Source organism: Notolepis coatsorum, assembly GCF_963971535.1.
Source record: "Notolepis coatsorum genome assembly, chromosome: 1".
NCBI classification, from domain to species: domain Eukaryota; kingdom Metazoa; phylum Chordata; class Actinopteri; order Aulopiformes; family Paralepididae; genus Notolepis; species Notolepis coatsorum.
Window position 1 is genome coordinate 209,431,932 of NC_140165.1, and position 27,482 is coordinate 209,459,413.

The window sequence follows — 27,482 nt, forward strand, 5'->3', positions numbered from 1 at the left end:
GATTCAAAACCAAATTCACAACAATACTCAACAACATGGCACCCCTAAGAACCACCAGGGTTAAAAATCGCGCTGAGCCATGAATGCACACTGAAATACTGGCCGCTATGAAAACCAGAGACAAAAAATGCTCTGAACTTCATAAAAGTCAGACAAAGCTTTCCAAAAGCTCAAACAGTGAACTCCAAGCCCACGTGGTTGAACAAAAAATTCAAAGAAACAGACTAAGAAATGACGTAAACATCATGATTACAACCGCAAAAAAAGATTTCATCAATGACTAAACGGAGGAAAACAAAAACAAACCATGTGAACTTTGGAAATTACTCAATAATCAACTAGGCTGCAGTAAAAAACTTAAAACCAGATTCTCAAACATAAACATAAAGACGGACAACACGCTCATCACAGACAAGCTGGATGTAGCCAATTACTTAAACATCTTCTTCACAAACATAGCCACAACACTGGTAAACAAACTACCCTCCCACTCAGGGCATTATGGGGTAGAACACATAGTAGCATACTACAAAAACCTAGGGGTCCGCAAAGACGACTTCAAACTAGAAATGGTAACAACCGATGAGGTACTCAAAAAACATCAAACAAGAGGTGGACGCGGACAAATACTGCGGCATGGTCATGCTGGACCTACAAAAGGCCTTCGACACTGTCAATCACTCCATTCTGATTGACAAGCTAAAAGCAATTGGTTTTGATAGTTTATCAGTGAGCTGGATGCAATCATACCTGGAGGGGAGAGAACAGATGGTGGAGGTAAACGGTACTCTATCCCCCCCCTCACAGTGAGCTGTGGTGTTCCACAAGGAAGCATACTAGGACCGCTACTATTCCTAATTTATGCAAATGACATGTCGTCAGCTTGTGACTGCAACTTGTTCTTGTTCGCGGACGACTCAGCCCTGCTGGTATCTGACAAGAACAAGTTACAGGTTGAAAAAACCCTCAGCTCTGAACTTGGCAGAATCATTACACCTGGGTAAAACAGAGTCCATTCTCTTCGGATCAAATAACAAACTCAGCAAGACCGACGGCTTCTCAGTTACAGTGGGTGACAATATTGTCACAAGGAAAGATGAAATTACATACCTAGGTTCCATCCTAGAGGCAAATCTTTCCTATGATAAAATGGCATCCAAGGTAATAAAAAAAGTCAACCAACGAACTAGATTCTTGTACCGGATCTCCTCTCTGGTAAACAAGAATACCCTGAAATACTCTGGCAGGAGCACTCATTCAAGGGTACTACGACTATGCTTGCACCTCATGGTACCAAAGCACCTCAAAGGCGCTAAAAACAAGATTACAAACATCACAAAACAAACTGGTCAGACTTCTACTTGACCTTACCCCTAGAACCCACCCCACCCCTGCCCACTTTGACAACCTAGGATGGCTTAGAGTAGACGACAGAGTACAGCAACTTGCAATGGGCCTGGTCTACAAGATACACTATACGACTAAGGTACCCATGTACATGTTAAAATACTTCCCAAAGGTCAGTGAATACCACGACCACAACACCAGAGGAAGCTCAACAAATCATGTTAAACCCAGATTCGGCTCAAACAAGGGACTAAACACGTTTCCCAATTATGCCACATGGAACGCCCTACCCAAAGCTGTAAAGGAATGTGAATCCCTACCCACATTCAAAACCGCTCTTAAAGAGCACCTACGTGAGGCTGCAATTCTAAACTGGCCACCGTAAATGTCCAAACCCCCCCACCCCCACCCCCTCCTAATAGACAGTCTCCTTCCCACCGCATGTATATATTCTCTCCCCGCCGTATGTATATTTCTCTCCCACCCACCCACCCCCTCCAATTGTACAGTCTCCTCCCCACCGTATGTATATATTCTCTCCCCACCGTATGCATATTTCTCTCCCACCCACCCGCCCCCTCCTAATGTACAGTCCCCTCCCCATCATATGTATATATATTTTTTTCATTTCATTTCAACCTTTATTTAAAATCGTAAGCATCTGAGGTTTCCCTCATTTACAGAAACGACGATTGTACAGTACATAATAAAAACAATATTCACAGAAATTTAAACACCAGAGTAAAACATTTAAAACGTTTCAAAATAATAAAAAAATATCAACTAAAACAGTTACAGGTATTTCAGACACAATGGTCTGAAATCATACGTTTAAACATTCCAAGGGAAGGGAGAACCTCCAATTTCAGCGTGAATTGAAGGACATTCCATGAGTTAGAGGCATCAAAGGAAAAGGCTGACTACCCTAGCTCAGAACAAATTTGAGGAACCCTAAGAACCATCCAGTCATTCGATCGAGTTGAATAGGTTCCAATATTCCAATCTAACAGTGAGGAGATATAAACAGGTTGTTTACCAATAAGGGCTTTAAAAATAAATAAATACCAGTGTTTGTTGCGCCTTTCTGCAAGAGAAGGCCAACCCACCCTATCATACAGGACACAATGGTGAGTATCATATCTGTCACCAGTTATAAATCTGATAGCTGAGTGATATGCAGAATCCAGAGGTTTAAGAGTTGATTCCGCAGCATGCCTATAAATTACATCACCATAGTCCAAAACTGATAAGAAGACTGATTCCACAATTATTTTTCTACTAAATAGAGGAAAATTGGATCTGTTTCTGTACAGGAAACCAATTTTCTGTTAGAGGCAAGATTGTCCACATGGAACTTAAATGTAAATTTCTCGTCAAGCCACAGGCCGAGATATTTATACTCAGTGACTCTCTCTATACAAGAGCCACTGACAGTAGATATCCTCACATCATCAAAGTTAATATTCCTTGCAACATAAACTTTGTCTTACTAGCATTAAGAACCAATTTAAGGCTAGTAAGGGCATCCTGTAGACTCAGAGCATAAAAGGAAAGTTGCAATTTCTCAAAGGCCAACTGTACAGAGTCTGCAATACAGTACACAATTGTGTCATCAGCATACAAATGGACATGACATCCATACAAAGAAGAAACAATATCATTAATATAAATTGTAAAAAGGACAGGACCCAAAACTGAACCGTGTGGCACACCTTTAGTCATGGCCAAGAATTCAGATTGTGCTTGACCTAACTTCACACACTGCCGCCTAGAAGATAGATAATCCTGAAACCAGACACAGGCATTATCATCCAACCCAATGTTAGATAGTTTCTTTAGAAGTAAGTAGTGATCAACTGTATCAAATGCTTTTGATAAATCAACAAAGAGGACAGCACAATGTTTCTTCTTATCTAATGCTGAAATAATGTCATTTGTAACCAAAGCGATGGCTGATGTTGTACTATGTTTGGCTCTAAAACCAGATTGTTGAGAACTAAGTATGGAGTTAATTGAAAGGTAAAATTTAAGTTGTTTACTTACTAGTGTTTCCAGGGCCCTCATTCATCAACGTGTCTTACGCACAGATTTGTGCTTAACCTGTGCGTACGACCATTTCTAAGCAAAGAGTGGGATTCATCAATTTCAACTTGAACTTGACTCCGTGCTTATATTTACGCACAGCTCGGAGCACACTTAGCTGACGCCCAGTGGTAGAATATATTATTACAACAAGGAAATGAGCTTCTGTGCATTAGTTTCAACACTGGCATGTTCTGTATGAACCGTAATTCATTATAGTTCATTGTAAAATAGCAACAGTAGTGTAATTATGGTCAAAACCCTATAAATAGCATTTGGAATAATAGATCTTTCTCTCAGAATGAATGCAGCATGGTTTATATAGCGTTATCGGAATATACGGGGTGTACTGACTGACTGCGCTCCGCGTAGCTCAACTCGTTATTATTTTGCGCACAGACCGCAGAAACACGGGAACGTTTTGATTATATTTAAAAGGCTTTACGTTAAACGAAACAAGTGGAATTTCGAAGCTGTAAGCAGAATACAAGTCATATGAACACCCACGATATAGTGTTCTTCCCCCTTTTTACTGTATAAGAAAGAATAAAAAACGCATTGCAATGACACCAGGGTGTATGTGTATTACAAAACCCTTGCAATAATGTGTCTTAAATGAATGAAAAGCATACATGCTCTGGACACAGAGCATATCGTGTGGGTGATATGACTTGTATTATGCTTACAGAATTCCACGTATTTAGTTTTACAATGTCAAAGCCTTTTAATGTAAATCAAAACGTTCCCGTATTTCTGCAATCTATGTGCAAAATAATAACGAGTTGAGTTCTAACAAAGAACATATTACATGCTGGTATGCTGATAGAGTAAACTATTATATGAATATGATATGATATAAGGTATACACTGGTCCGTCGCATACACTGGTATGCGCAAGTTACTGTTGCATAATGTAGGCTATGGCTGCTATTATATGTAATTCATATAGGCTACCTAATAGTATATGATTTTTAGAGGCATCTATTTTGTTGTCGGTAATACCGACAACAAAATAGATGCCTCTAAAAATCATATAGCCAATCGAACACAACTAATAAAGGCATTCATATTACAGCACGGTTATAATGACACACAACCAACGCCAAACAGTGGTCAACGAACGGTCTTTATTAGTATTTTGAGCTGTCCAGGCAGAATTGCAGCAATGGTCTTAGGGAGCCGTTGATATCTGACATCACCGTTTACAAGTCCGCCTTTTATTTATCCCATAACACGCGTTGTGTCTTCTTGGTTCGACAGCAGTGAACAATCTCTGTGAAGTTTCTCAGAGTTCCGCTCGGGTCAGTCCATTATTTCACATCCCATGGGGGGTGTTTCATCACTTTCATGACCATATATGGATAATCATGCACGAGCATTGACGGTAGAACAAAGTGGTATTCATCAACACGGAGGAGCATAGGACCTGTGTACGCACGGTTGATGAATCCCAATATTTCTGTGCGTGCACTGATTCTAAATTCTGTGCTTACGTGTGGAAATAGAACATTTTCCACGCCACGTTGATGAATGAGGGCCCAGGACTTTAGCTAGGCAAGGTAGCCTGGAGATAGGACGATAATTATCTAAGTTATCCCTATCACCTCCCTTATGTAAAGGAATCACCCGTGCAGATTTCCAAACTAGAGGAAATCTACCTGATGAGATAGAGAGATAAAAAATATAAGTCATCTGTTCAGCGATAACTGGTGCAGCTAACTTAATAAAAAAAGACTCTAAGTTATCCTCACCTGTAGAACACTTTGCATCGATTGATTGCAAAGCATCAAATACAGCTGACTGTGTAAAAGGTTGAAAGGAGAAATGGGAAGTGACGCCCACATGGTACAAACAATCAGAATCAACAGGACAAGGTCCATTATAGTTCCTATTAAATAAATTACCAGCCTCTGTAAAATGCCTATTGAAGGCAACACAAATTGCACTCTGCTCAGATATCACACAGTTTTCAACTTTAATATGAGAGGGTAAAGAATTAGATTTAGATTTTAGATTTTATTTTGTTCACATTCACCGCACTCCAAAATTTTGCCGGATTAGAGTATGAGTTTGTAACCAACTCCAGATAGTAATCAGTTTTAGATTTTCTTACTACTGCAGTACATTTGTTCCTAATTTGCCTAAAAGAAAGCCAATGTTGAGGGTCTCCAGAACGCTTGGCCCGAGACCATGCAGCATTTCTGTCTTTAATTAGGGTTGACAATTCCTGAGAAAACCAGGGTATTACTCTATCTTTAATGCAGACTTTTTAAAAAGGAGCATGTTTGTCAACTAATAAATTAAATGTATTTACAAAGGAGTCCAGGGCTAACTGAACATCAATTTCAGTGTTACAATAAGTATAAAAAAAAACAAGATCATCTAAAAATGATTGGTGATTAAAAGATTAAAAATTCCTCCTTAAAACTGTGTGAGATCTTGTTTTTGGCAGTCACGTGCTTCTTACACAGGCTGTGGGGCAATAGTCACTTATGCCAAAAAACCCACAAGCTGAGATCCTGTCATATTTATTCACAAAAATAAGATCAATAAGGGTAGACCTAGAGTCATTTTTTTTTATCCACTTTTTCTCCCATTTTCTATATTTTCTCCCATCCCAATTTTTGTATCATCCAATTCAACCCTCCCCTGTCACGAACGCTGTTTCTTGCCTCCCACAAGCCGGCTGCAATGTGGACTAAGTCATACATAGCACAAGTCCCCTCCGGTACTTGAGGTAACAGCAGTCGCATCTTTTCACCTGCGCAGCTCGATCTCTCAGTGGCGAGGAGTAACGCGTGGGAGGCTCACGCTGCCCCCGACACTTCCTGATTTTACTGCGCAGGCGCACCAACCGACCTGTAGGAGTCGCTGTCCACAACGCCCGATCCCCACCCATCAGTTTCCCACCCCCTAATACGGCCAATGTGTATTAGTACGGACGACCAGCTAAACTGAAAGCAAATGTGGAGCACTGGGCTCGAACAGGCGAGCCCAGCGTCTCCAGATTTCGTGGCGAGCGCCTTGCCCACTACGCCACGTAGCCGCCCACCTAGAGTAATTTTTAAGGTTTGGCCTGGTGGGCTCAGTAACTAACTGGGAAAGACTGAGGTTACCACTGACTTCTTTAACACTTTGGCGACCACAGTCTTGCGACGATTTATGCCTCAGAGGACAGAGGTTTGTTTACAAACCGATGTACTTTCTAAGAGCTATATATATAATTTATAGTATTGCTATCTGTCCATTCTCATTGTCACTTGAATGCATAAACCGTGCCTTCATAATGGCTTAAAGAAAATAAAAATCCATCGGTTGGTTGTCATTTTATAGCGTCGTGAATATAAGGTTTATCATGCTTTTCGTCTCGTCTTTTTTCCAGGAAGCTAGATAATAGTGGCGCCGTTATATCAAACGCCATTTCTGCTGTATATATACAAATGAAATAAAACAAACTGCGTAGCATCCGGACTATTACAGAGCATCTATGGATGAAATGGGGGCGGCGGGGAACGCTGATTAGTATTATTGATTAGCAATACAGTGTGCGTTCAGGTAGCCAATGTCAGTGATCGATCACGTTAGGTTTTAAAACAATGTCCAAATGGGGCGGCTACGTGGCGTAGTGGGCAAGGCGCTCGCCACGAATGACGGAGACGCTGGGCTTGCCTGTTTGAGCCCAGCGCTCCACATTGCTTTCAGTTTAGCTGGTCGTTCATACTAATACACATTGGCCGTATTAGGGGGTGGGAAAAGTGGACTAAACCAAGCGAACGCGTGGGAGAAATACGCAACAGGCTGACAGACGTGTACACGCTACGGTGATGTCGGATATGATATCTATTAACTTAAAGACCATTGCTGCCTGGGCAACGCAAACACTAATAAAGACCATTAACCACTGTTTGGCGTTGGTGTCATTAATAATAACCATGCTGGAATGTGGGCGGCTAGGTGGTGTAGTGGGCAAGGCACTCGCCACCAGTGTGGAGACGCTAGGATTCGCGTGTTCGAATCCAGCTCTCCACATTGTTTTCAGTTTAGCTGGTCGTCCGCAGTAATACACATTGGGCGTATTACGGGGAGGGAAAACTGAAGGGTGGGGATCGAACGTTGTGAACAAGCGACTCCTACAAGTCGGTTGGTGCGCCTGCGCAGTAGAATCAGGAAGTGTCGGGGGCAGCGTGAGCCTCCCACGCGTTACTCCTCGACACTGAGAGATCGAGCTGCGCAGGTGAAAAGATGCGACTGCTGTTACCTCAAGTACCGGAGGGGACTTGTGCTATGTATGACTTAGTCCACATTGCAGCCGGCTTGTGGGAGGCAAGAAACAGCATTCGTGACAGGGGAGGGTTGAATTGGGATGGGAGAAAAATATAGAAAAATGGGAGAAAAAGTGGATCAAAAAAAAAATAACCATGCTGGAATATGAATGCCCTTTTTAGTTTCGTTCTTTTTGATCTACTTTTTTCTCCCCATTTTCTATTTTTCTCCCATCCCAATTTCGTATTATCCAATTCTACCCTCCCCTGTCTCGAACGTTGTTAGACCATGCCTCCCACTGGTCGGCTGCAATGTGGACGAAGCCTTGCATCACGTGTCCCCTCCGGTACACAAAGAGGCAGTCGTCACATCTTTTCACCTGCAGAGCGCAATCTCTCAGTGGCGAGGAGTAACACGTGGGAGGCTCACGCTGCCCCCGATACTTCCTGATTCTGCTGTACAGGCGCACCAACCGACCTGTAGGAGTCGCTGTCCACAACGTCCGATCCCCACCCACCGGCTTTCCCACCCCCTAATACTGCCAATTGTATTGGTATGAACGACCAGCCAAGCCGGAAGCAATGCCGAGAGCTGGGCTCGAACCCAGCATCTCCTGCGTTAGTGGCGAGCGCCTTGCCCACTGCGCCACTTAGTCGCCCGCGTTTCGTTCTTTTAAAGTTCGATTACCCAGGGATTAAAGTTCTCCGTCAATTTGATTCCACCTGCATGGTTTAATATGATTTGTAGAGGCATACAATCTATTTTGATGTCGGTATTAGGTATAGCCTATATAAATTATATATGCATAGCCTACATTATGCAACAGTAATTTGCGCATAACGCAGCATGGCACAGACATGTCACACGGAGCCCCGCGAAGCATGCATACAGTAAACTAACTTGATCGTTAATATTGTCCTTGTATCTTTACGCTTATGAAAACATTTAATAATATTTATAGGCCATATGCCCTCGTTTGGCCATAATAGCCTATTCTCAAATGGCCAAATGTCCTCGCTGACGGACCCATGTATAGCCTATATCAGGGCTATTCAACTAAATTGTTCAGGGGGCCACATTGTCAGAAACCCAAGGGGCCAGGGGCCGGACTGCCACGGCGCCTCCCCGTGCTATAAATATATGTACACTTGACACAACACGCAACCACATTTTCACAACTTTTATTAAACTACATTGCAAAAGTAGTATACTTTTCAAAAAAGGTGCTTCATTTATGTGCCACATCTGCAACATCTCCTGCAAAAAGTGCTTCATTTATGACTGTGCAACAACTGCAACGTTTCCTCTTCAACATTTCAATATAAAAATTAAATAAAAAACAAACAAGTGCATGATGTGCATCTGAACATTCTAACATCAACACTTGAACAAAAAAACACATTTATAGTGCAGCTGAGCTTATGAAAAAGTGCTTCATGTCTGTGCAACAACAGCAAATCACAGCATCTTATTAGCACTTATTGTCCACTCTTAACTCTCAAACATCAGGGGGGTGGGGGGCAGACAGGCCTAGCCTACATACACACATCTAATGAGAGTGATTGCACTTCTTTGACTGGGCAATGGCAGAGAAAGAGGGTTCATAGGAAGTGAGGGCTACCCGCAAACAGTGATGCAAATGCTCATTTGTCAAGGAGGCACGGTTGCTTGTTTTAATGGCATTCATGTGAGAGAAACTGGATTCAGAGGTGTATGTTGAGCCAAACATTGTTAGCACAGATATTGCCAGCGTTTTCATTTTGGGGAATGTCTTGACATGAATACACTTTATCCAAAATGTTGTGGTGGATTCATTCTCAAGTGCCTGCTTCAGAGCAGATGATGCTTGCATGTCAATTATTTCAAGTTGCAGGAGACCTTCATCAATGTGAAGTGATGCAAGGAACTCTTGTCCTTTTGTGGAAATAGCAGCTACATTGGCAAATGGGTTGCTCACAAAATGCATCAATTCTCTGGACATGTCAAATTCATCAAATCGACTTGCAAAGTTTTCCCTCAATTTATCAATGAAATCTGTCATTAATTGAGTGACTTTTGGCTCAATTGTGTGTGTTAACGTTGACATGAAAAGAAAAAAGTAAAACATTTATTTTTTTTATTTTTTTTTTATTATCATGTAATCTTTGGCGGGCCGGTCAGAATCATCCCGCGGGCCGGGTCTGGCCCGCGGGCCGCCAGTTGAATAGCCCTGGCCTATATCATATTCCTATATGTCTCCAAGGAATCGTGGGGCTCGGGAAGAAAGGGAACCCCTGCTAGCCTATCCTTTATAATGTTATATGCTATTTTATTTACAGTAGTCTATTTATGATTTGTTTCCATAGCCGGTCTCAGTTATGCTGTGGCTGAGATGGGTCGGGATTAATGAAGCTGATAGGAGACTGCTTCTCGGCTATACGAATTAAAGCCACGATTGAAAATAATGTACTTCCTTCGTGACAATAGCATATACTATAACAATAATACAAGAGTACAAGAACAATGAATTTCACTGCCATGTAGCATACTCCATGTATAGCCTGCCTATGTGATCAATAAAAACGCGAACTTGAATTCCATCATCATATTTATATGTTGTGTCTGTCCACTATGTTTGTTACTTTGTTATTTCCCCCCACTATGTAAAGCGACCTTGGGTCTCTTGAAAGGCGCTATATAAAATGAAGCTGTTATTATTATTATTATTATTATTATTATTATTATTATTATTATTATTATTATTATTATTATTATTATTATTATTATTATTATTATTATTATCATCATCATCACGTCTGTGCGGGAGCTCACAAATAGACTGTGTTAGTCTCAGTGAAGTTTCAACGGAGGTCATCTATTCTAACCAACAAATTGAAGTAGAAAGCATTTCGTTGTGACCAATCTTATTTGGAAACATGACACACAAAATAATAGTATTTCGCTTTTTATTTTAAACGATATTTAATCGCGTTTGGAGGTGGGTGTTCTGCGTCTGCCCCCCCCCGTGCCAAACAAGCAGGCCAACCTCTTGTTCGCACATGAGCCCGTTATAATTACACTACTGTCGCTATTTTACAATTAACTATAATGAATTACGGGTCATACAGAACACGCCAGTGTTGAAACTAATGCACGGAAGCTTATTTCCGCGTTGTAGTCTTCATATTCTACCGCTGGGCGCCAGGTACGCATGCTCTGAGCTGTGCCACACTTTGTCCCACACTTTGCTTAGAAATGATCGTACGCACGGGTTATGCACACATCTGTGCGTACGGATCATGTGGGCAGTGTGCATAATAATAATCATAATAATAACAACAACAATAATAATAATCATAATAATGGTGATGATAATAATAATAATAATAATAATAATAATAATAATAATAATAATAATAATAATAATAATAATAATAATAATAATAATAATAATAATAATAATAATAATAATAGTTAGATGTGAAGGATATGGGAGAGACCTTTTAACACTTTGATCGCCATGGGTTAAATTCATAATTTACCATCCCTCGCCAGCTCTATTTGTCTATGGAGAAGTTCCCCTTCTTTGCAGGGCTATAACTTTTTAAATTCTATTGCTACATTGCCATTATTATGGCCCATTCAATGTCCTATATGTATTGTTCAGGGTGTAGCAACGTTAAACTTTTTCATTCACATATTCATACTAAAATATGGTCTAAAGGTATAAGTATGTTTTTATCGTTTTCTGCAGCTTTCTTCAGAACTTGATTTATAGCCCTAAATGCATTATATTGATGATGAAATACAGTTTGGTAGCGATCGGCGCAAGATGAAAAATTTCAACTGGACGTACTTCTAGAATGATCTACGTATGATCTGATGATGACCGGATGGGCGGGGGATCGTTTATAATTCCGTGGGCAGCGTTAGATGATTCATCCAGAGTGGGTCATATGTTCATCATAGCAGTTTATATGGAATAGGTTAGAAAATAACGCTGAATCTTACCGTATGTTCCTCGCGCCGTTGGACGATCAGCGTGGAGTAGACCGTTTTCGATTATGGGATGTTGATCCTGATGAACCATTTCCAGGTTGTATAATACTATATACGTCCAAATAACGTTGTTTATTGAGTTAGGGCGAGCGATTGATCATCCAGTGTGTTGAGATGGAGTCCGGCTACCGATCGCGAGTGCCCGGAGCACATATGGATGGGCACTTCCTGTTTGGCGCGCTCCTCCCTCTTGGCCGATCGGCCACCAGATGGCGCTCTCGAACCGTTAGACAGTTGAGTGGAGCTCACCAGTACATCTCAGGGCTCCAGAAAGGAAATATGATTTCGATGACAGATCTTTGAAATATTGACATTAAAGACGAGTTACGGCGTCTTCGGTAGAATGAGCATGGCTCCGAATGACGTGTAAACTCGTCTGCGGCGGTTAAAGTGTTAATCTGATCTACAGTAACCTGTAATCTAAACTCCAAAGTACAATTGAATGAAGCAGATTGTGATGAGTCTGATGTGATGGTGTGGGATTGTAAATCTCCCTTTAGGTTTATCCTATCTGATCTGACTCCGTCTGTTGACCCTTTGTCTCCCACCCCACTTTCTCTGTCTCCCACTCTCTCTGTCTCTCTGTCTCCCACTCTCTCTGTCTCTCTGTCTCTGTCTCTCTGTCTGTCTCTCTCTCTCTCTCTCTCTCTCTCTCTCTCTCTCTCTCTCTCCCTCTCTCTCTCTCTCTCTCTCTCTCTCTCTCTCTCTCTCTCTCTCTCTCTCTCTCTCTCTCTCTCTCTCTCTCTCTCTCTCTCTCTAGGCACCTGTGTATTTACCTCTCATTATCTCTCTCTTTCTATCCGTCTTTACCTCTCTTTATATCTTCCTCACTCTCTGTCTTTACCTCTCTTTACCTCTCTCTCTCTCTCTCTCTCCTCTCTCTCTCTCTCTCTCTCTCACTCTCTAACACACACTGTCTTTACCTCTCTTTATCTCTCTCTCTCACTGTCTGTCTTTACCTCTCTTTATATATATCTCTCTCACACACTCTGTCTCTACCTCTCTTTATGTCTCTCTCACTCTCTGTCTTTACCTCTCTTTATATATACTGTATATCTCTATCTTACACTGTCTTTACCTCTCTTTATGTATCTTGCTCACTCTCACACACACACACACATACACACACACGCACGCACGCACGCACGCACACACGCACGCACGCACGTGTTACAGGTACCAGGATATGGCACCTGATAGCAGATATATGTTCAACCTATGAAACAGGTTGTAGTTAGTCATTTGACAAAGGAAGGTGCAGACACGATGTTACTGACTCTGGGTCTTCCCGGTTGTCTTTCAACAACGTTTATTTATTCCACAGAATAATCAATCAATCATTGTATCATCATTGTATCATCATTGTATCATCATTGTATAATCATTCAGTTCAATTAGTTACATTACTTTAATACATTCAATTATAATCCCATTCTTGTTATTAATTCAAAAGCATATTCATCATTGCAACACACATTCTACCCTTTTAGGATACCCTGGTTCACTTCAATAGCATTTTCCTTTTAAATGTAGTTATCCAGTATTATATACTGTACATTGTAATTACTTATGTCTTTATACATATTTGGCGTCTTAAGTATAAGCACGTGAGAAGAGAAACATTCTCCTGTTAACCTCTGTCTAGACATGTCTAGGCATGTTGGAAGAGACCATCGTATGTCTTCTTTTAAACAACACTGTCATTCTCATTGTCTGTCAAACAATTCCTTAAATCACCAATAAATGACCCATCAGTCATTTATCATCAGTCATATCCACTATTCTCTAGTATACAGAAATACCTCAACACCTCAGTGTTACCCATATTTGTGTTCCGGTTCAAGTTCTATTGAAACTCAAATGTGCAATGAAAGTGCATTTATATATCTATATATGTATCGGGCCGTTCTCAACCCTACTAGGAATTTGCTAAACCGTGACCATGGTATAACTCAAGGGAATAGATTTATATTTACATTTAACGGAGGGCGCAATAGAGATAGAGAGAGAGAAGAGAGAGAGAGAGAGAGAGAGAGAGAGAGAGAGAGAGAGAGAGAGAGAGAGAGAGAGAGAGAGAGAGAGAGAGAGCATGTGGTACCGCTCCGGTGTTTAGCCACCTCCCAGGTAGTGTAAGCTAAAGTAATTTCCCTCTAACCGTCTTGTACACAATATACACATTTACTACACAGCAATTCAACCCAAAACAGTATGTATTTCAAAACATAAACCTTTATAATCCCCTTGGAGATACTTAACTCCGACACGTTAGTGATTAAATGGACAATTGTATTCCAACACTCTATTTAAATGTACCACGAGACATGGCGCCATCAATAGACGGTCTGCTTCTCAACCACGTTACTTGTCGTCTTAAACTTCTTAAACTTGACTCAAACATCGACAATAGTTACTTCATTTGAACCCTCGACATTGCATGTATCCTTGTTAACCTTTATGTGTGTTTTGTAGTATATTACCCACCTATGAAACAGGTTGTAGTTAGTCATTTGACAAAGGAAGGTGCAGACACGATGTTACTGACTCTGGGTCCTCCCGGTTGTGAGACTGAGGTCGCCTTGTGCGTCCCTAAGCACAAAGTACGGTTCCCTGGAAGGCGAAGCCACTAAACACCAGTCCTATACTGCCACCTATTGACCAAATTATGTTAATGTCTCCCATTACATATAAATGACTGTTCTACCTTGTTTCTGATGGAGGTAATCCTGTACCAATATGTTCACACTGTTTTGACACATAATCTAAAGATATTAACGTGATACCACTTCTATTGGGCATCACACACGCACGCACACACACACACACACACACACACACACACACACACACACACACACACACACACACACACACACACACACACACACACACACACACACACACACACATACAGCCATAACCCTCCAAAAGCACATATATAGCCATAACCCCCCCAAAACAAACATACAGCTATAACACCCCAAAACACACATACAGCTATAACCCCCCAAAACACACATACAGCTATAACCCCCAAAAACACACATACAGCCATAACCCCCCCAAAACACACATACAGCCATAACCCCCCCAAAACACACATGCAGCTATAACCATAAAACATATGCAGCTACAGTATAACCCTCAAAACACACATACAGCCATAATCCCCCCAAAACACATAGCCATAACATAATAGTATGCCAATATCTATGCTGAAAATCATTTAGACTCCAGCCGTATTATTACGGCGGTTTCATTTATACATTCATTTTATTTGTAGATAGGATATTGATGATTGTCACACTTTTTTACACCATGTCATTTGCCCAAATATTGATGGAGTTAGACAATTATTTACACAGCAATATTTTGTACATATTCTTTTAGATATGATTTCTCGCATATATATTTTCAATAGGAAACGCACAATGCGACTCACCAGTTCAAGTGATGAATGCAACAACACTAACTATTATGAATGAGAATTTCTCTGAAATACAGAAGATTAATGGGAGAAATTGCACTGTGTGCACTGTACACAACGGGAGCACAGAGAGAGAGAGAGGGTTACAATTAGGGTGACAGCCAGGGAAACTGGGAGGGTGGGCAGGTAAGATTATTATATTTTCTGTGTACATTATTAATTTATAGGCCTATTAATTCTACAACATGTTTTTTGTCCTATTCAATGTAATAGGAAAACCAGACCAGACTCACTAAGTGGCATAAATGCTTCACCTCCAGGTCAGACGTACACACACATGCAGCTAATCATATACCACAACGTTGCATTGGTACAGTAGTTACATTACTTTATTCTAATAGCAAGGAAATCTACATTTCTATGTAGCATCCATTATATCACATCCATAACGCAAATATCCACACAAACGCAGGAGCATGGCCATGTATTGATCCCACAAAACCTTCATAAAAGCTAGCTTTGCGGAGAAAGTTTTGATACAGTCATGTGTAAAATGCGTTGCAATAAAAACCTTTGCTCCATAACATAACCGATGTGACACATGTGCTGGGCACCCCACAGCTTTTGCAGAGCTTCACAATCCTGAAAACAAAATGCACAGGACAAGACTGAATTGCAGATTGCTCAGTCAACCCCTCAGCTCTGAGTGACACATTGGGTCCCATAAGCCTCAGAATCCATGTAATAACGTTTTGAAAACTATTTTTGTGTTTCTGCACCCCTTACTATCCGCTGGGTGCATACGATGACTTTTATCATGTTTTGTAACAGATTACAGAAATTCAAGACGCCTATTGGAACGTGAGGTTCTGATATGATTTGATTAATATATCTGTCCACTTTATGCTTTGCTCTTGCTGCTTGTTTTACACTGATTGTCTTATTTCTTACTGATGTAAACCACTTTGAACTGCAATCCCCTGTATGAAAGGTGCTATACAATATATATATATATATAAAGTTATTATAATTATTTATTATTACAATAACTGTATTAAAACATGTTACATATATCCAACATATATCCAACTATATAGGTCAGTCAAATTAAGAACACCAAAATATACACCTTAGTGGTGTATTTCAAGGTGTTTTTGTGCTCTTGTCTATAACTTCATTTTTTCATGCTGAGGAAATGTATGCTTTGCATGGAAATGCCCATATGTGCAATTTGTGTGCGCGTGCATTCATGCATGCATGGACCCAGCACGCTATCTGTGTGTCTCGTTTTCCTCCCAGTATTCTCATTCGTCATCAGAGTTGTGGAGATGTAATTCATGGTTCAGTTTTAAAGGGGCAGTTCATCCAAAAACAGAAAAGCTTCAGTCGAATATAATGAAGCTCAATAGGGCTTATTTTGCCAAAGTAATGACATTTGACAAACTCAACAGCAATGTCTCTCTCCAGAAATCATGACACAATAGTCCACAGACCTTGTTGTGAAAATGGTCTATTAAGAACTATTATGGCTGTTGTACACTTTGGTATAACATATTTTCCAATGAAACAGTGTTGTCTATGGATTATTGTGAGTAATTTCTGTCATGATTTCTGAACCTTGGAATTGCTGTTGAGTTTTTCCAAATGTCATTCAGAATAAGGCACATTGAGCGCCATTGTACTTGGCTGTCAGCAGTCATCTCTACGGTCGATATCTCCAAACCAAAATGATCTGGATAGATAGATAGCACTCCGGTTAAGGGGGAAAAACAAGAATAACTGCCCTCCTTGGAAGCGATGTACATTTTCCTTGGCTTGTGTGCCGTTGCGGTGGAGCAGACCCCAGATGTCTGAGGTGTTAATAAGCTTTTCCTCCTCCCTCCTCTCTGCAGGATAACACCACCATGCGCTGTACGGAGATGCGTGGGCCTCGGAACGTGTGAAGATGTCCCAGAAAGCAACGAAAAGTAAGCTCTCCTGTTGTGCACCAATATTCACACAGTGGCCATTTTGCTCTCACGTCATGCTCAGGATGGGATTCCTTTCCTAGGTGGGAAACAGCGTGGACAGACACAATCACAGTCAACGGGTGGTCATGTGTAACGAAACAGTCGTTTTATATTCAAGGCCCTGTACAGGAAATGATACGCAAGGGGGCATACAAAGCAGTAGAGCTCTTACCAGGTAGTGCTGTGTCACACTCCAGATTGGGGCTGGGAGTATTAGGCCTAATTCTAAAATGTAATAACTTTTAGAATACTGATCACCTGCTTGAGAGTTGCTCATGTGCAGTAACATGGCATCAAATACCTTTAGATTACTTTGGCTTCAAAAGTGTTTTATTTTATTTATTATTTTTTACATCATACTCATACTCATCATACTTATTTTATCAATCATTAATTAATTGAACATTATTTAAAGATATGTAAAATGATAATTGTGTCTACAATCTCACAATCAAAACACTCCAAACGGGTTTCTGAATAAGTAGACTAACTAAACACTTATACAGTATGTAATCACTTAACGCATCGGTAATGGGATTCAAATATTTCTTTGCCTAATATATATGAGTTCTAAACGAACCCTTTGCTAATATCAAAGCTAACCGGAAATTAACTGGGGTTGAATCTGTTCGCTAGCAACACAATTGCGCTGAAACCCATCTATACCACATTGAACCACACCCTGGTTTACATGTAGTCATATATAGTTAATTGGTCCATACTCACACTTCACAACATTTCATTTTCATTTCAAACCTTTATTTCAACTTGTAAGACACTAAGGTTACCCTCATTTACAGCAACATAGTTCATCAGCAATTTCATACATATAGGCACAATAAATAAGAATAAACAATAGAAAATCAGCTAAGACAGTTACAAGTCGACACAAGGTGGTTGCGGATCATACTTTTAAATGCAGCAAAAGTAGTGAGTTGGAGGGCATTCCAGGTGTTGGAAGCATCAAAGGAAAAAGCAGTTTTTCTTAGTTCAGAGCAAACTGGAGGAAGCAACATATATTTCCCCTGCTCTCTACCTGTATAACATGGTACTTATCCACCGTACGTATTCAGTGTTGTGTTCTGTACATTAAGACTACTGCACACACATACCACAGGACACATTCCAGACCTTGCATGTCATCTCTAATCCAGATGTTGCCCAAAACCTGTTATGATCATAGTAAATCACAGCTCAGTTTCCCTCTTCATTTTCACCGTGTCCCATTCGTTTTCTTTGTTGTTGTTGTTGTTGTTTTTTCCCCTCGCGTTAGTCACTGACACCTTATTTAATTTGACTTCCTCCCAGAACCTCAATCATAGCACCTTCACTGAAAGGTTTCTGCATCGTGCCGCAGGGTGTTTGAATTCTGCTTTGTGTCAGTCGTTTAAATGGAAGCCCCAGAAAGCAGACTCTGTTTAGCTTGGCACAGGCTGTGTGCCTTTACTGTATGAAGTAGCTATTTGGAGTCTTGGAACAAAACGTGTGCAAAGTACGTTCCAAAGGACTGTAAACCTTATCCCCCTCCCTACCTCGCTCTGTTTTAGTCCCCCTATAGATGGACATGTCAATCCGTCAGGCAGAGAGAATGTTAACATGCTCACATACAGACAGAAGCGGTTTGCATGTGGCAACAGCGGATGATTTGACAGGTGAAATTAACCCTCTCCCGGTGTACGGTCTCACACGTGAGATATAGTTTTTGAGAACTGAACAGGATGACGTAACCGTGGCCACAGGTTATCAAAAGGCACATAACTCTATACTTAGGCCTGAAAGGTTAAAGGGACATGCCACTGAATTTCAGCTTCAATAGATTTCATTAGATTAGATTCAAATGTATTATACAGCACAAGTACAGTACAACTAAAAGAAGTTTGGCATACAACCAGAATGCAAAAGTAACGGTAAAGTGCAATAGTGATAAACAATGTACACATGATTAACCTCTTAAGCCCGATCGGCCCGGTACCGGAGATTTATTTCCGCAATAAATAGATCAATACAGTCTGTATTAAGTAATGATGCGTTTCTTTTTCAAATGTAGCCAAGAGTAAAGACCCTAACCCTATCAAAACAGCAGTACAAATTTATATTTTCAGCACTACGTTTGTTTACCAATGATTTTAAGTGTTAGCGAAATATAAGCTTATAAAAATCTCTGCGCATTGCACCGGAAAACAGACGATTTAGATGCGAGAAGAAGAAGCACTTGTGAAATCATTGTAGTCCTAAGAAAGAGGAGACCCAGGGCTTTCGATGGATGTCAAAATTCCATAAAACTACCCAGCTCGGGCACCCAAGTGGCGACCCATGTAACCAATAGCCTCCAGCTGCAGCTCTGGAGCGATCCCCTCACTAGGCGCTGTGGCAGCCACAGAGAGCGCGCGCTGATTGGCGGAAAGTACGGAAGTTTCTCTTAAGGGTTAGGTTTAGGCCCTCATCTAAGAGAGGTTAAGTTAGAGTGACAGTCAGGGCTGGTAATCCTTCCTGTAACAAAGCAACATAGGCCCTCACCCATAGAGGTTAGGGTTAGGGTTAGGGTTGGGGAAGTATTTTACTGTATTGTACCCATTCTGCAATCTGTTAATAAAGTTTTCAATCAATCAATTCCTGGCCACGACCCTCTCTCCAACCGCACGTCTCAACCGAGCTTGGTCAAGGGGAGGGGCTAGGCCCAATGTGGAGTGACGTCCCCTCTCCGGCAATCAGCGCACGCTCTCTGTGGTAGAGAAACTTCCGTACTCTCCGCCAATCAGCGCTAACTTCCGTACTCTCCGCCAATCAGCGCGCGCTCTCTGTGGCTGCCACAGCGCCTAGTGAGGGGATCACTCCAGAGCTGGAGCTGGACGCTACTCCATGTAACGCTCTGCGTCGCGTAGCGGCCGACCCGTGTTCGATTCCCGGACCCGGGGTCCTTTGCCGAATGTCTTCCCCCCGCTCTGTTTCCCATTCTTCCTCTATCTCTCTCTCTACCGGACTGCCCGGTAGTACAAACAAATAAAAATCTACCAAAAACTATATAATATAAATATATAAATGCATATATATGGTATATACAGCGCTATTGTACATGCTATCATACAGGGTTATATGGGTAGTGCATAGTATTGTATAGTATAGTATTGTATAGTTATTAGTTGTGATTATTATGATTACAGTGTAGGGCAGTTGCAGACAGTGAAAGCAGTAGGTAGGTATACATTGAGTTTGTACAGTATGGGTACCAGAGCCCATTAATTTGTAAGGTCTCCAGCTCGACAGAGAGTGGGTTAGAATAAATGACTGCAGATGGCTCCTACTATAGGATCATTCCCGGGGAGGTGTGGCCCAAATACAGCCTCTTGAATCTCTGCCGGGCGCTGCTGTCCATCTTTTGAATGCCTAATTAAATGATTCAGTTCCAACAATAGAGGCCTTGCACGGAATGTTTGTGTAGTTCTCTTTCTTCCAGTATGGCTGCCTGTAACCATTGGTAACCACTTTCAAAAGAAAATGCCTCATCTCTGTGCAGTGATAGAGTAGGGAAAACACTGGGAAAGCATTTTATTACTTTTCTATTTTATCTATTTCTCATATATCAACACATAGCAACCATGGTTTTGCACATATGTCTCTTCCATTGCCATACAAAACAATGGTTGCTATGTTACAGGCAGCCATGTTGGAAGACAGAGAACTATACAAACATGAATTACATTTTAAAAGAAAAAAGCAGAATGTGAGCTGGATCCAGGTGAGGAAAGGGTTCTGGTTAGGAGTCTACAGCACTAACATAAAGCTCCTAGGAAAGGGTTAACATGTTCTGGTTAGGAGTCTACACACTAACATAAAGCTCCTAGGAAAGGGTTAACATGTTCTCCTTAGGAGTATATGCACTAACATAAAGCTCCTTCAAGCATTAAAGTTGATACAGTCACTCTCTGAGTCCACAAAGTTTAGTAGTTAGCTACTCCATTAGGTGTAATTGTAAATGTTCACTATGAGGTTACTATGCAAACAGACTGTATAGTGGTGGGATGTTAGCTAGTTGAAATTAATGGGGCTTTTGCTATTTCTATCAATTGCCATGGCTGTTTGGCAAATTAAAAGACAAGGTTTAAAATGACGTTCATCGATTGATTTTACAATCACTCAAACTAAAATGAAGACAAATTATAATTAGCTAATTATTTGCTGATTTGCAAAGGCGGCCTTCCATACAGCTTGTTAATGAGAGCAAGTGATGTTTGTCTCCCTCTTTCACACAACAACATTCCGTTGGCATAGTAACGTCATAGTGAAACAGGCCAGCTGCACAGCTTTAGGTTTTGTCTTGGTTTACAGTCTTGATCTTGTGGTTTATATAGTCTTGTTCATGTTCTGACATAGCCTACTGATTGTACTGTCTTAGAGAACAGTCACACTGATTTCTCGTCTGTCTGTCGGTCCGAGGGAAGCAACAGTTGTGATTGGTGGATCGAGAAAAGAGGGCAGGATTTGAGATTGCTGTGACAATCTCCACCAGATTATTTTGATGGACAGAAAGCTGATAGACACATCACACATCTATCTGGCCAATCACTATTACGTTAGCAATGAGCAATGGGCAAAACAGAGTCCATTCTCTTCGGTTCAAATAACAAACTCAGCAAGCCCGACGGCTTCTCAGTTACAGTGGGTGACAATATTGTCACAAGGAAAGAAGATATTACCTACCTGGGTTCCATCCTAGAGGCAAATCTTTCCTGTGACAAAATGGCATCCAATGTAATAAAAAAAGTCAACCAACGAACTCGATTCTTGTACCGGATCTCCTCACTGGTAAACAAGAATACCCTGAAGACTCTGGCAGGAGCACTCATTCAAGGGTACTACGACTATGCTTGCACCTCATGGTACCAAAGCACCTCAAAGGCGCTAAAAACAAAATTACAAACATCTCAAAACAAACTGGTCAGACTACTGCTTGACCTTACTCCTAGAACCCACCTCACCCCTGCCCACTTTGACAACCTAGGATGGCTTAGAGTAGATGACAGAGTACAGCAACTTGCAATGGGCCTGGTCTACAAGATACACTACACGACCAAGGTACCCATGTACATGTCAAAATACTTCCCAAAGGTCAGTGAATACCACGATCACAACACCAGAGGGAGCTCCACAAATCATGTTAAACCCAGATTCGGCTCAAACAAGGGACTAAATACGTTTCGCAATTATGCCACATCAATGTGGAACGCCCTACCCAAAGCTGTAAAGGAATGTGAATCACTACCCACTTTCAAAAACACTCTCAAAAAACACCTACGGGAGACTGCAATTCGAAACTGGCCCCTGTAAATGTCCTAACACAACCCCCTCCAATGTACAGTAAATTACCAAGTATGGTCTTGTCAATATTCCAATGTACAGTTTTGTTTGTACAGTTGTACAGTGTCCCCCACCTACCCCTCCTACCCAACCTCCCCCCCCCACTCCTACCCAACCCCCCACCCAACCACCTCCAATGTACAGTCCCCCCCCCCCCCACCAAACCTCCTCCAATGTACAGTTTCTACATCAAATGTATATACTTTTTTTTTCTGGACTCTTTTCGTATCACAAACAGTACTGTATTTGCAAATCTGGTATGTCATAAATGTATAGATGTAGCAGTACTGTCTATCTGTATGTCATGTATGTCATATATGTTACGATGAATTGAAAATGGGGGACCCTGATGTAAACAAGACGAAAGTCTTTCTCTGGTCTGCATCCCCTTAACAATTGTATGTATTGAGCTGTACTGTACTGTACCCATTCTACAATCTGTTAATAAAGTTTTCAATCAATCAATCAATGCTGTTGTTTCTGCAAATGCACGATTACATTAGGTTGTATTGTGAAAACAAACCAGCGAACAGCAGGACTCTGTCTGTATTGTATCTGTTTTGTGATGAATGAGTATGGCCCCTCCACACATTTTATCCCTACCCCTCCACAAAATGTATCCCTACCCCTCCACAAATGAACAAACAGGGTAATATAATAATAACAAACACAAGTATCACAGTGTCCACAGACACCAGCCAACCAGCCAGAGGTTGGCACTGGGAACCACCCAGCAATCGTACACAAAGTACGGGTCCACACAAAGTGGCAATGAGGCCAACACAGTATATAATTGCCCACACACAGTGGTAAATGGCATAAAAGGGCCAACATAATAATATCATAGTCCACACAAAGTGGTAAATGGCATAAAGAGTACACAATATAGCTTCCACACAATAGGCAAATAGGCAACCTCCACACTCCACTCTGGTCAGTGGCAATGACACAATGAGGCGCCCGGATGTGTGTCACATGCCAGGCTTTATCCACCCGTCCCTTGAGGCTGATTGCCGTCAGCTGCCACTCATCAGGCAATCAGCACTCTCTAGAGGAGAGACGTGCGGCACCTGGGAACAAACATTACCCATACTAACCTGATGTTTACATGGTGTTATAAATACGATAATAATGATAATGACCAACCCACATACGTCACACTACCCCACCACAAATTGTATCCCTACCCCTCCACAAAATGTATCCTCACCCCTCCACAAATTGTATCCCTACCCCTCCACAAATCTTATCCCTACCCCACCACAAATTGTATCTGAATGAATGAATGATTTTATTTCGGTCTTCTTTTACAAAGCATAGTAGTAGAACATAAATAAATAAATAAATAAATAAAAAGAATAAAATGACCCCTTTGTCACTATTTGAATACAGTTATGTTATAGATAAAATATAATTGGGATAATAATAAGGTTTTATATTTATGTATCACCTTATATTTGAGTAATTCTTTTAGCGAACTACACATTTTTACTTCTTCAAAGTTATTCCATAGTTTTGCCCCTTTAACAGATATACATAGACTTTTTGAATACACAAGTTCCCCTAAGTCTATACCGGCTCTCACTAGTTTGGAACAACTCCTGAATGCAACTTGGAAGTGAGTGCTTATGTGCTTTATACATTATTATTGCAGTGCTAAGATTGACAAGATCTTCCAATTAAGGTATTTGATTTAATAAAGTGTCTAAGAATCTCTACCCTACCACACATGTTATCCCTACCCCTCCAAAAATGTTATTCCTACCCCTCCATAGATTTTATCCTTACCGCACCACATGTGATCCCTACCCCACCACACATTTGATCTCTACCCCACTACAAATTGTATCTATAGTACCCCTCTGTGAATTGTATCCCTACCCCATCACAAATCTTATCCCAACCCCACCACAAATTGTATCCCTACCCCTCCACAGATTGTATCCCTACCCCACCACAGATTTGATCCCTACCCCTCCACAGATTGTATCCCTACCCCTCCACAGATTGTATCCCTACCCCTGCACAGATTTGATCCCTACCCCTCCACAGATTGTATCCCTACCCCTCCACAGATTTGATCCCTACCCCTCTACAAATGTTATCTCTACCCCTCCACAAATTGTATCCCTAGCCCTCCACAAATTGTATTTCTACCCCACTACAAATGTTATATCTACCCCTCCACAAATTATATCTCTACCCCTCTGTGAATTTTATCCCTACCCCTCCACAATCGTATTCCTATCTCACCACAAATTGTATCCCTACCCCTCCACAATTGTATCCCCCTACCCCACCACAAATTGTATCCCTACCCTTCCACAAATTGTATTTCTACCCCACTACAAATGTTATCTCTACCCCTCTGTGAATTGTATTCCTACCCCTCCAAAAATTGTATCCCTACCCCTCCACAGATTGTATCCCTATCTCACCACAAATTGTATCCCTATCTCACCACAAATTGTATCCCTATCTCACCACAAATTGTATCCCTACCCCTCCACAATTGTATCCCTACCCCACCACAACGTGTATCCCTAACCCTCCATGCATTCTATCCCTACCCCTCCATGAATTGTATCCCTACCCCTCCACGAATTGTATCCCTACTCTGTGAGCCATGCACAGAGCTTGGCGCTGTGCATGGCCAGTGCGAACAGCAGTATTAACATGGGCACTGAAGTGAAGCAGGTGCCATTCCAGTGTGTCATTGGTCATTTGAATGGATATTATTTGACCTTTGCTTCAAGCTGAGCGGAGGGGGGTTCTGTCAGATTGAGCATGGTCCAGTACAGGAAATGAAACTGAGGAGTTTGCATGGATCAGTGAGGCTGTTTGTTTCTCTTCATGTCATATCTAATAGGAAGCATAGAAGGGTGGGTCTGTTCCTGTCAGCCTGTATCTTTGCCATGCATAGATGTGGACTCATTGGCATCAACTGTCCTAAGATCCAATGTATCCGATAGTGTTACACAGTTTTATTATATGGCCAAAATATCACACCACAATATTTCTACATATTTTCACGACTCACAATATATATATCATGCAATTTTTCACTTAACTTTTCTGTTCCGGTAGCATTACAGTACTTCATTTCAAGCCTTTAAAAGTGTATTCACTACATCTGTAATAACATTCAAAACATTTGAGCTTCAATACAAGGAAAAGTATCAGGAGTGGCTTTGGTGAAAGAATGTACAGAATCGCCGTCTCCCTGGGAAATGCATGTCACGGCGAGATTTTAACCGGTTATGAGCTAAGATAGTCATATCATCACCCACCCTTTCCTGTGTGTGTCAGCCTCAGGGCGTGTCCAGACGTGCAGTTTAGTGGCCTGTCGGGGAGGATCGGGGCCAAGCAGCTGTCAGGATGTCGTTGGACCTCCACTGTAATGGATAGTCAGTCACTGTGACAGAGACCCAGAATACGTCCTCAAGAAATTGAAAAAGGGGGGAATAATGACGTAGATACAGTGTTTATGTTTGGAAGAAAGTAATCAATGAATAAAATAAAATAAACAAATCAATAAATACTTTTATTTTTTAAGTGTCACTGTGGAAGGCCAAGGGCCAAAAACGTAACATGGGCGATGGGCCAAATAATACACCGGGCATTGATAATAGAGTGATAGAGTAAGAAGGCTAATATTAGTGTGTTTGTACCTTGTAATAGTCAAGTTTGTTTAAAAATAGTTAAAGCTGCACCAGGTGATTGTGGGGAGAAAGAAATTACCTCTACAATAATTACTGCTTAACTTTTTTTCTAATCTTGACACAAATCCAAAAGAATAACCATTTGAAACCAACACTGCGCTTAGATGATGCTTCTTTGTACGTTAAATGTGGTGGGAAGGGTAGGACAGAATGTTCTAGTTTCAAACACTGCTCCAGGGATTTAGTTTATCTCTTGTGACTCTGTTCAGTACTAATTAAAGACATATAATTGTCTTAATTACCCGGTGCTGCTTTAAATTGCATCAAAATAGACCAAATAGAACATCTAATAATTCTCTGGAACCCTTTGGGGCCTGCAGGCTCTACTTATATATAAAATACATACGGATATGGAACCTCTGCTTATTTTAATCCTATGTATGAGTGTTTGAAGTGTGTTGTGTTGTTCTCTGCCTCCAGCATGGTGCCTCAGGCTGCTCCCAGTACTCCTCTTCTTTGTGTCCTTTGTCTCATACTACTGCACCTATGTCTATCTTCAGAGGTGAATACACACACACACACACACACACACACACACACACACACACACACACATAGACACACACATGCGCCCATGCACACACACTCACACTCACACAGACATACACACACACATACACACTTTCTCTCGTTCTTTCTTTCTTTCTTTCTTTCTTTCTTTCTTTCTTTCTTTCTTTCTTTCTTTCTTTCTTTCTTTCTTTCTTTCTTTCTTTCTTTCTTTCTTTCTTTCTTTCTTTCTTTCTTTCTTTTTTCTTTCTCTTTACTCACTCACACACTCACCCATTCACTCACTCACTCACTCACTCACTCACCCACTCACTCATTCACCCACTCACCCACTCACTCATTCACTCACTCACTCACTCACTCACTCACTCACTCACTCACTCACTCACTCACTCACTCACTCACTCACTCACTCACTCATACACTCACTCACTCATTCACTCACTCACTCACTCAATCACTCACTCACTCACCCATTCACTCACTCACTCACTCACTTATTCACTCACTCACTCACTCACTCACCCATTCACTCACTCATTCACACACCCATTCACTCACTCACTCACTCACTCACTCACTCACTCACTCACTCACTCACTCACTCACTCACTCACTCAACCACTCACTCACTCACTCACTCACTCACTCACTCACTCAACCACACATCGACTCACTCACTCACCCATCCACTCACTCACTCACTCACTCACTCACTCACTCACTCACTCACTC

General features: G+C 41.3%; 1 protein-coding gene across 1 annotated transcript in view; it reads left to right on the plus strand.

Moving 5' to 3' along the window:
- st3gal4 (ST3 beta-galactoside alpha-2,3-sialyltransferase 4) overlaps positions 1 to 27,482 on the plus strand; it is a 91,901-nt gene that overhangs the window by 22,240 nt on the left and 42,179 nt on the right. The window contains exons 3-4 of the mRNA XM_084329004.1: positions 17,047 to 17,121; positions 26,661 to 26,742. Coding sequence (XP_084185130.1) covers positions 17,100 to 17,121; positions 26,661 to 26,742 — 104 coding nt within the window. The 5' untranslated portion in view covers positions 17,047 to 17,099. The remainder of the gene's footprint in view (positions 1 to 17,046; positions 17,122 to 26,660; positions 26,743 to 27,482) is intronic.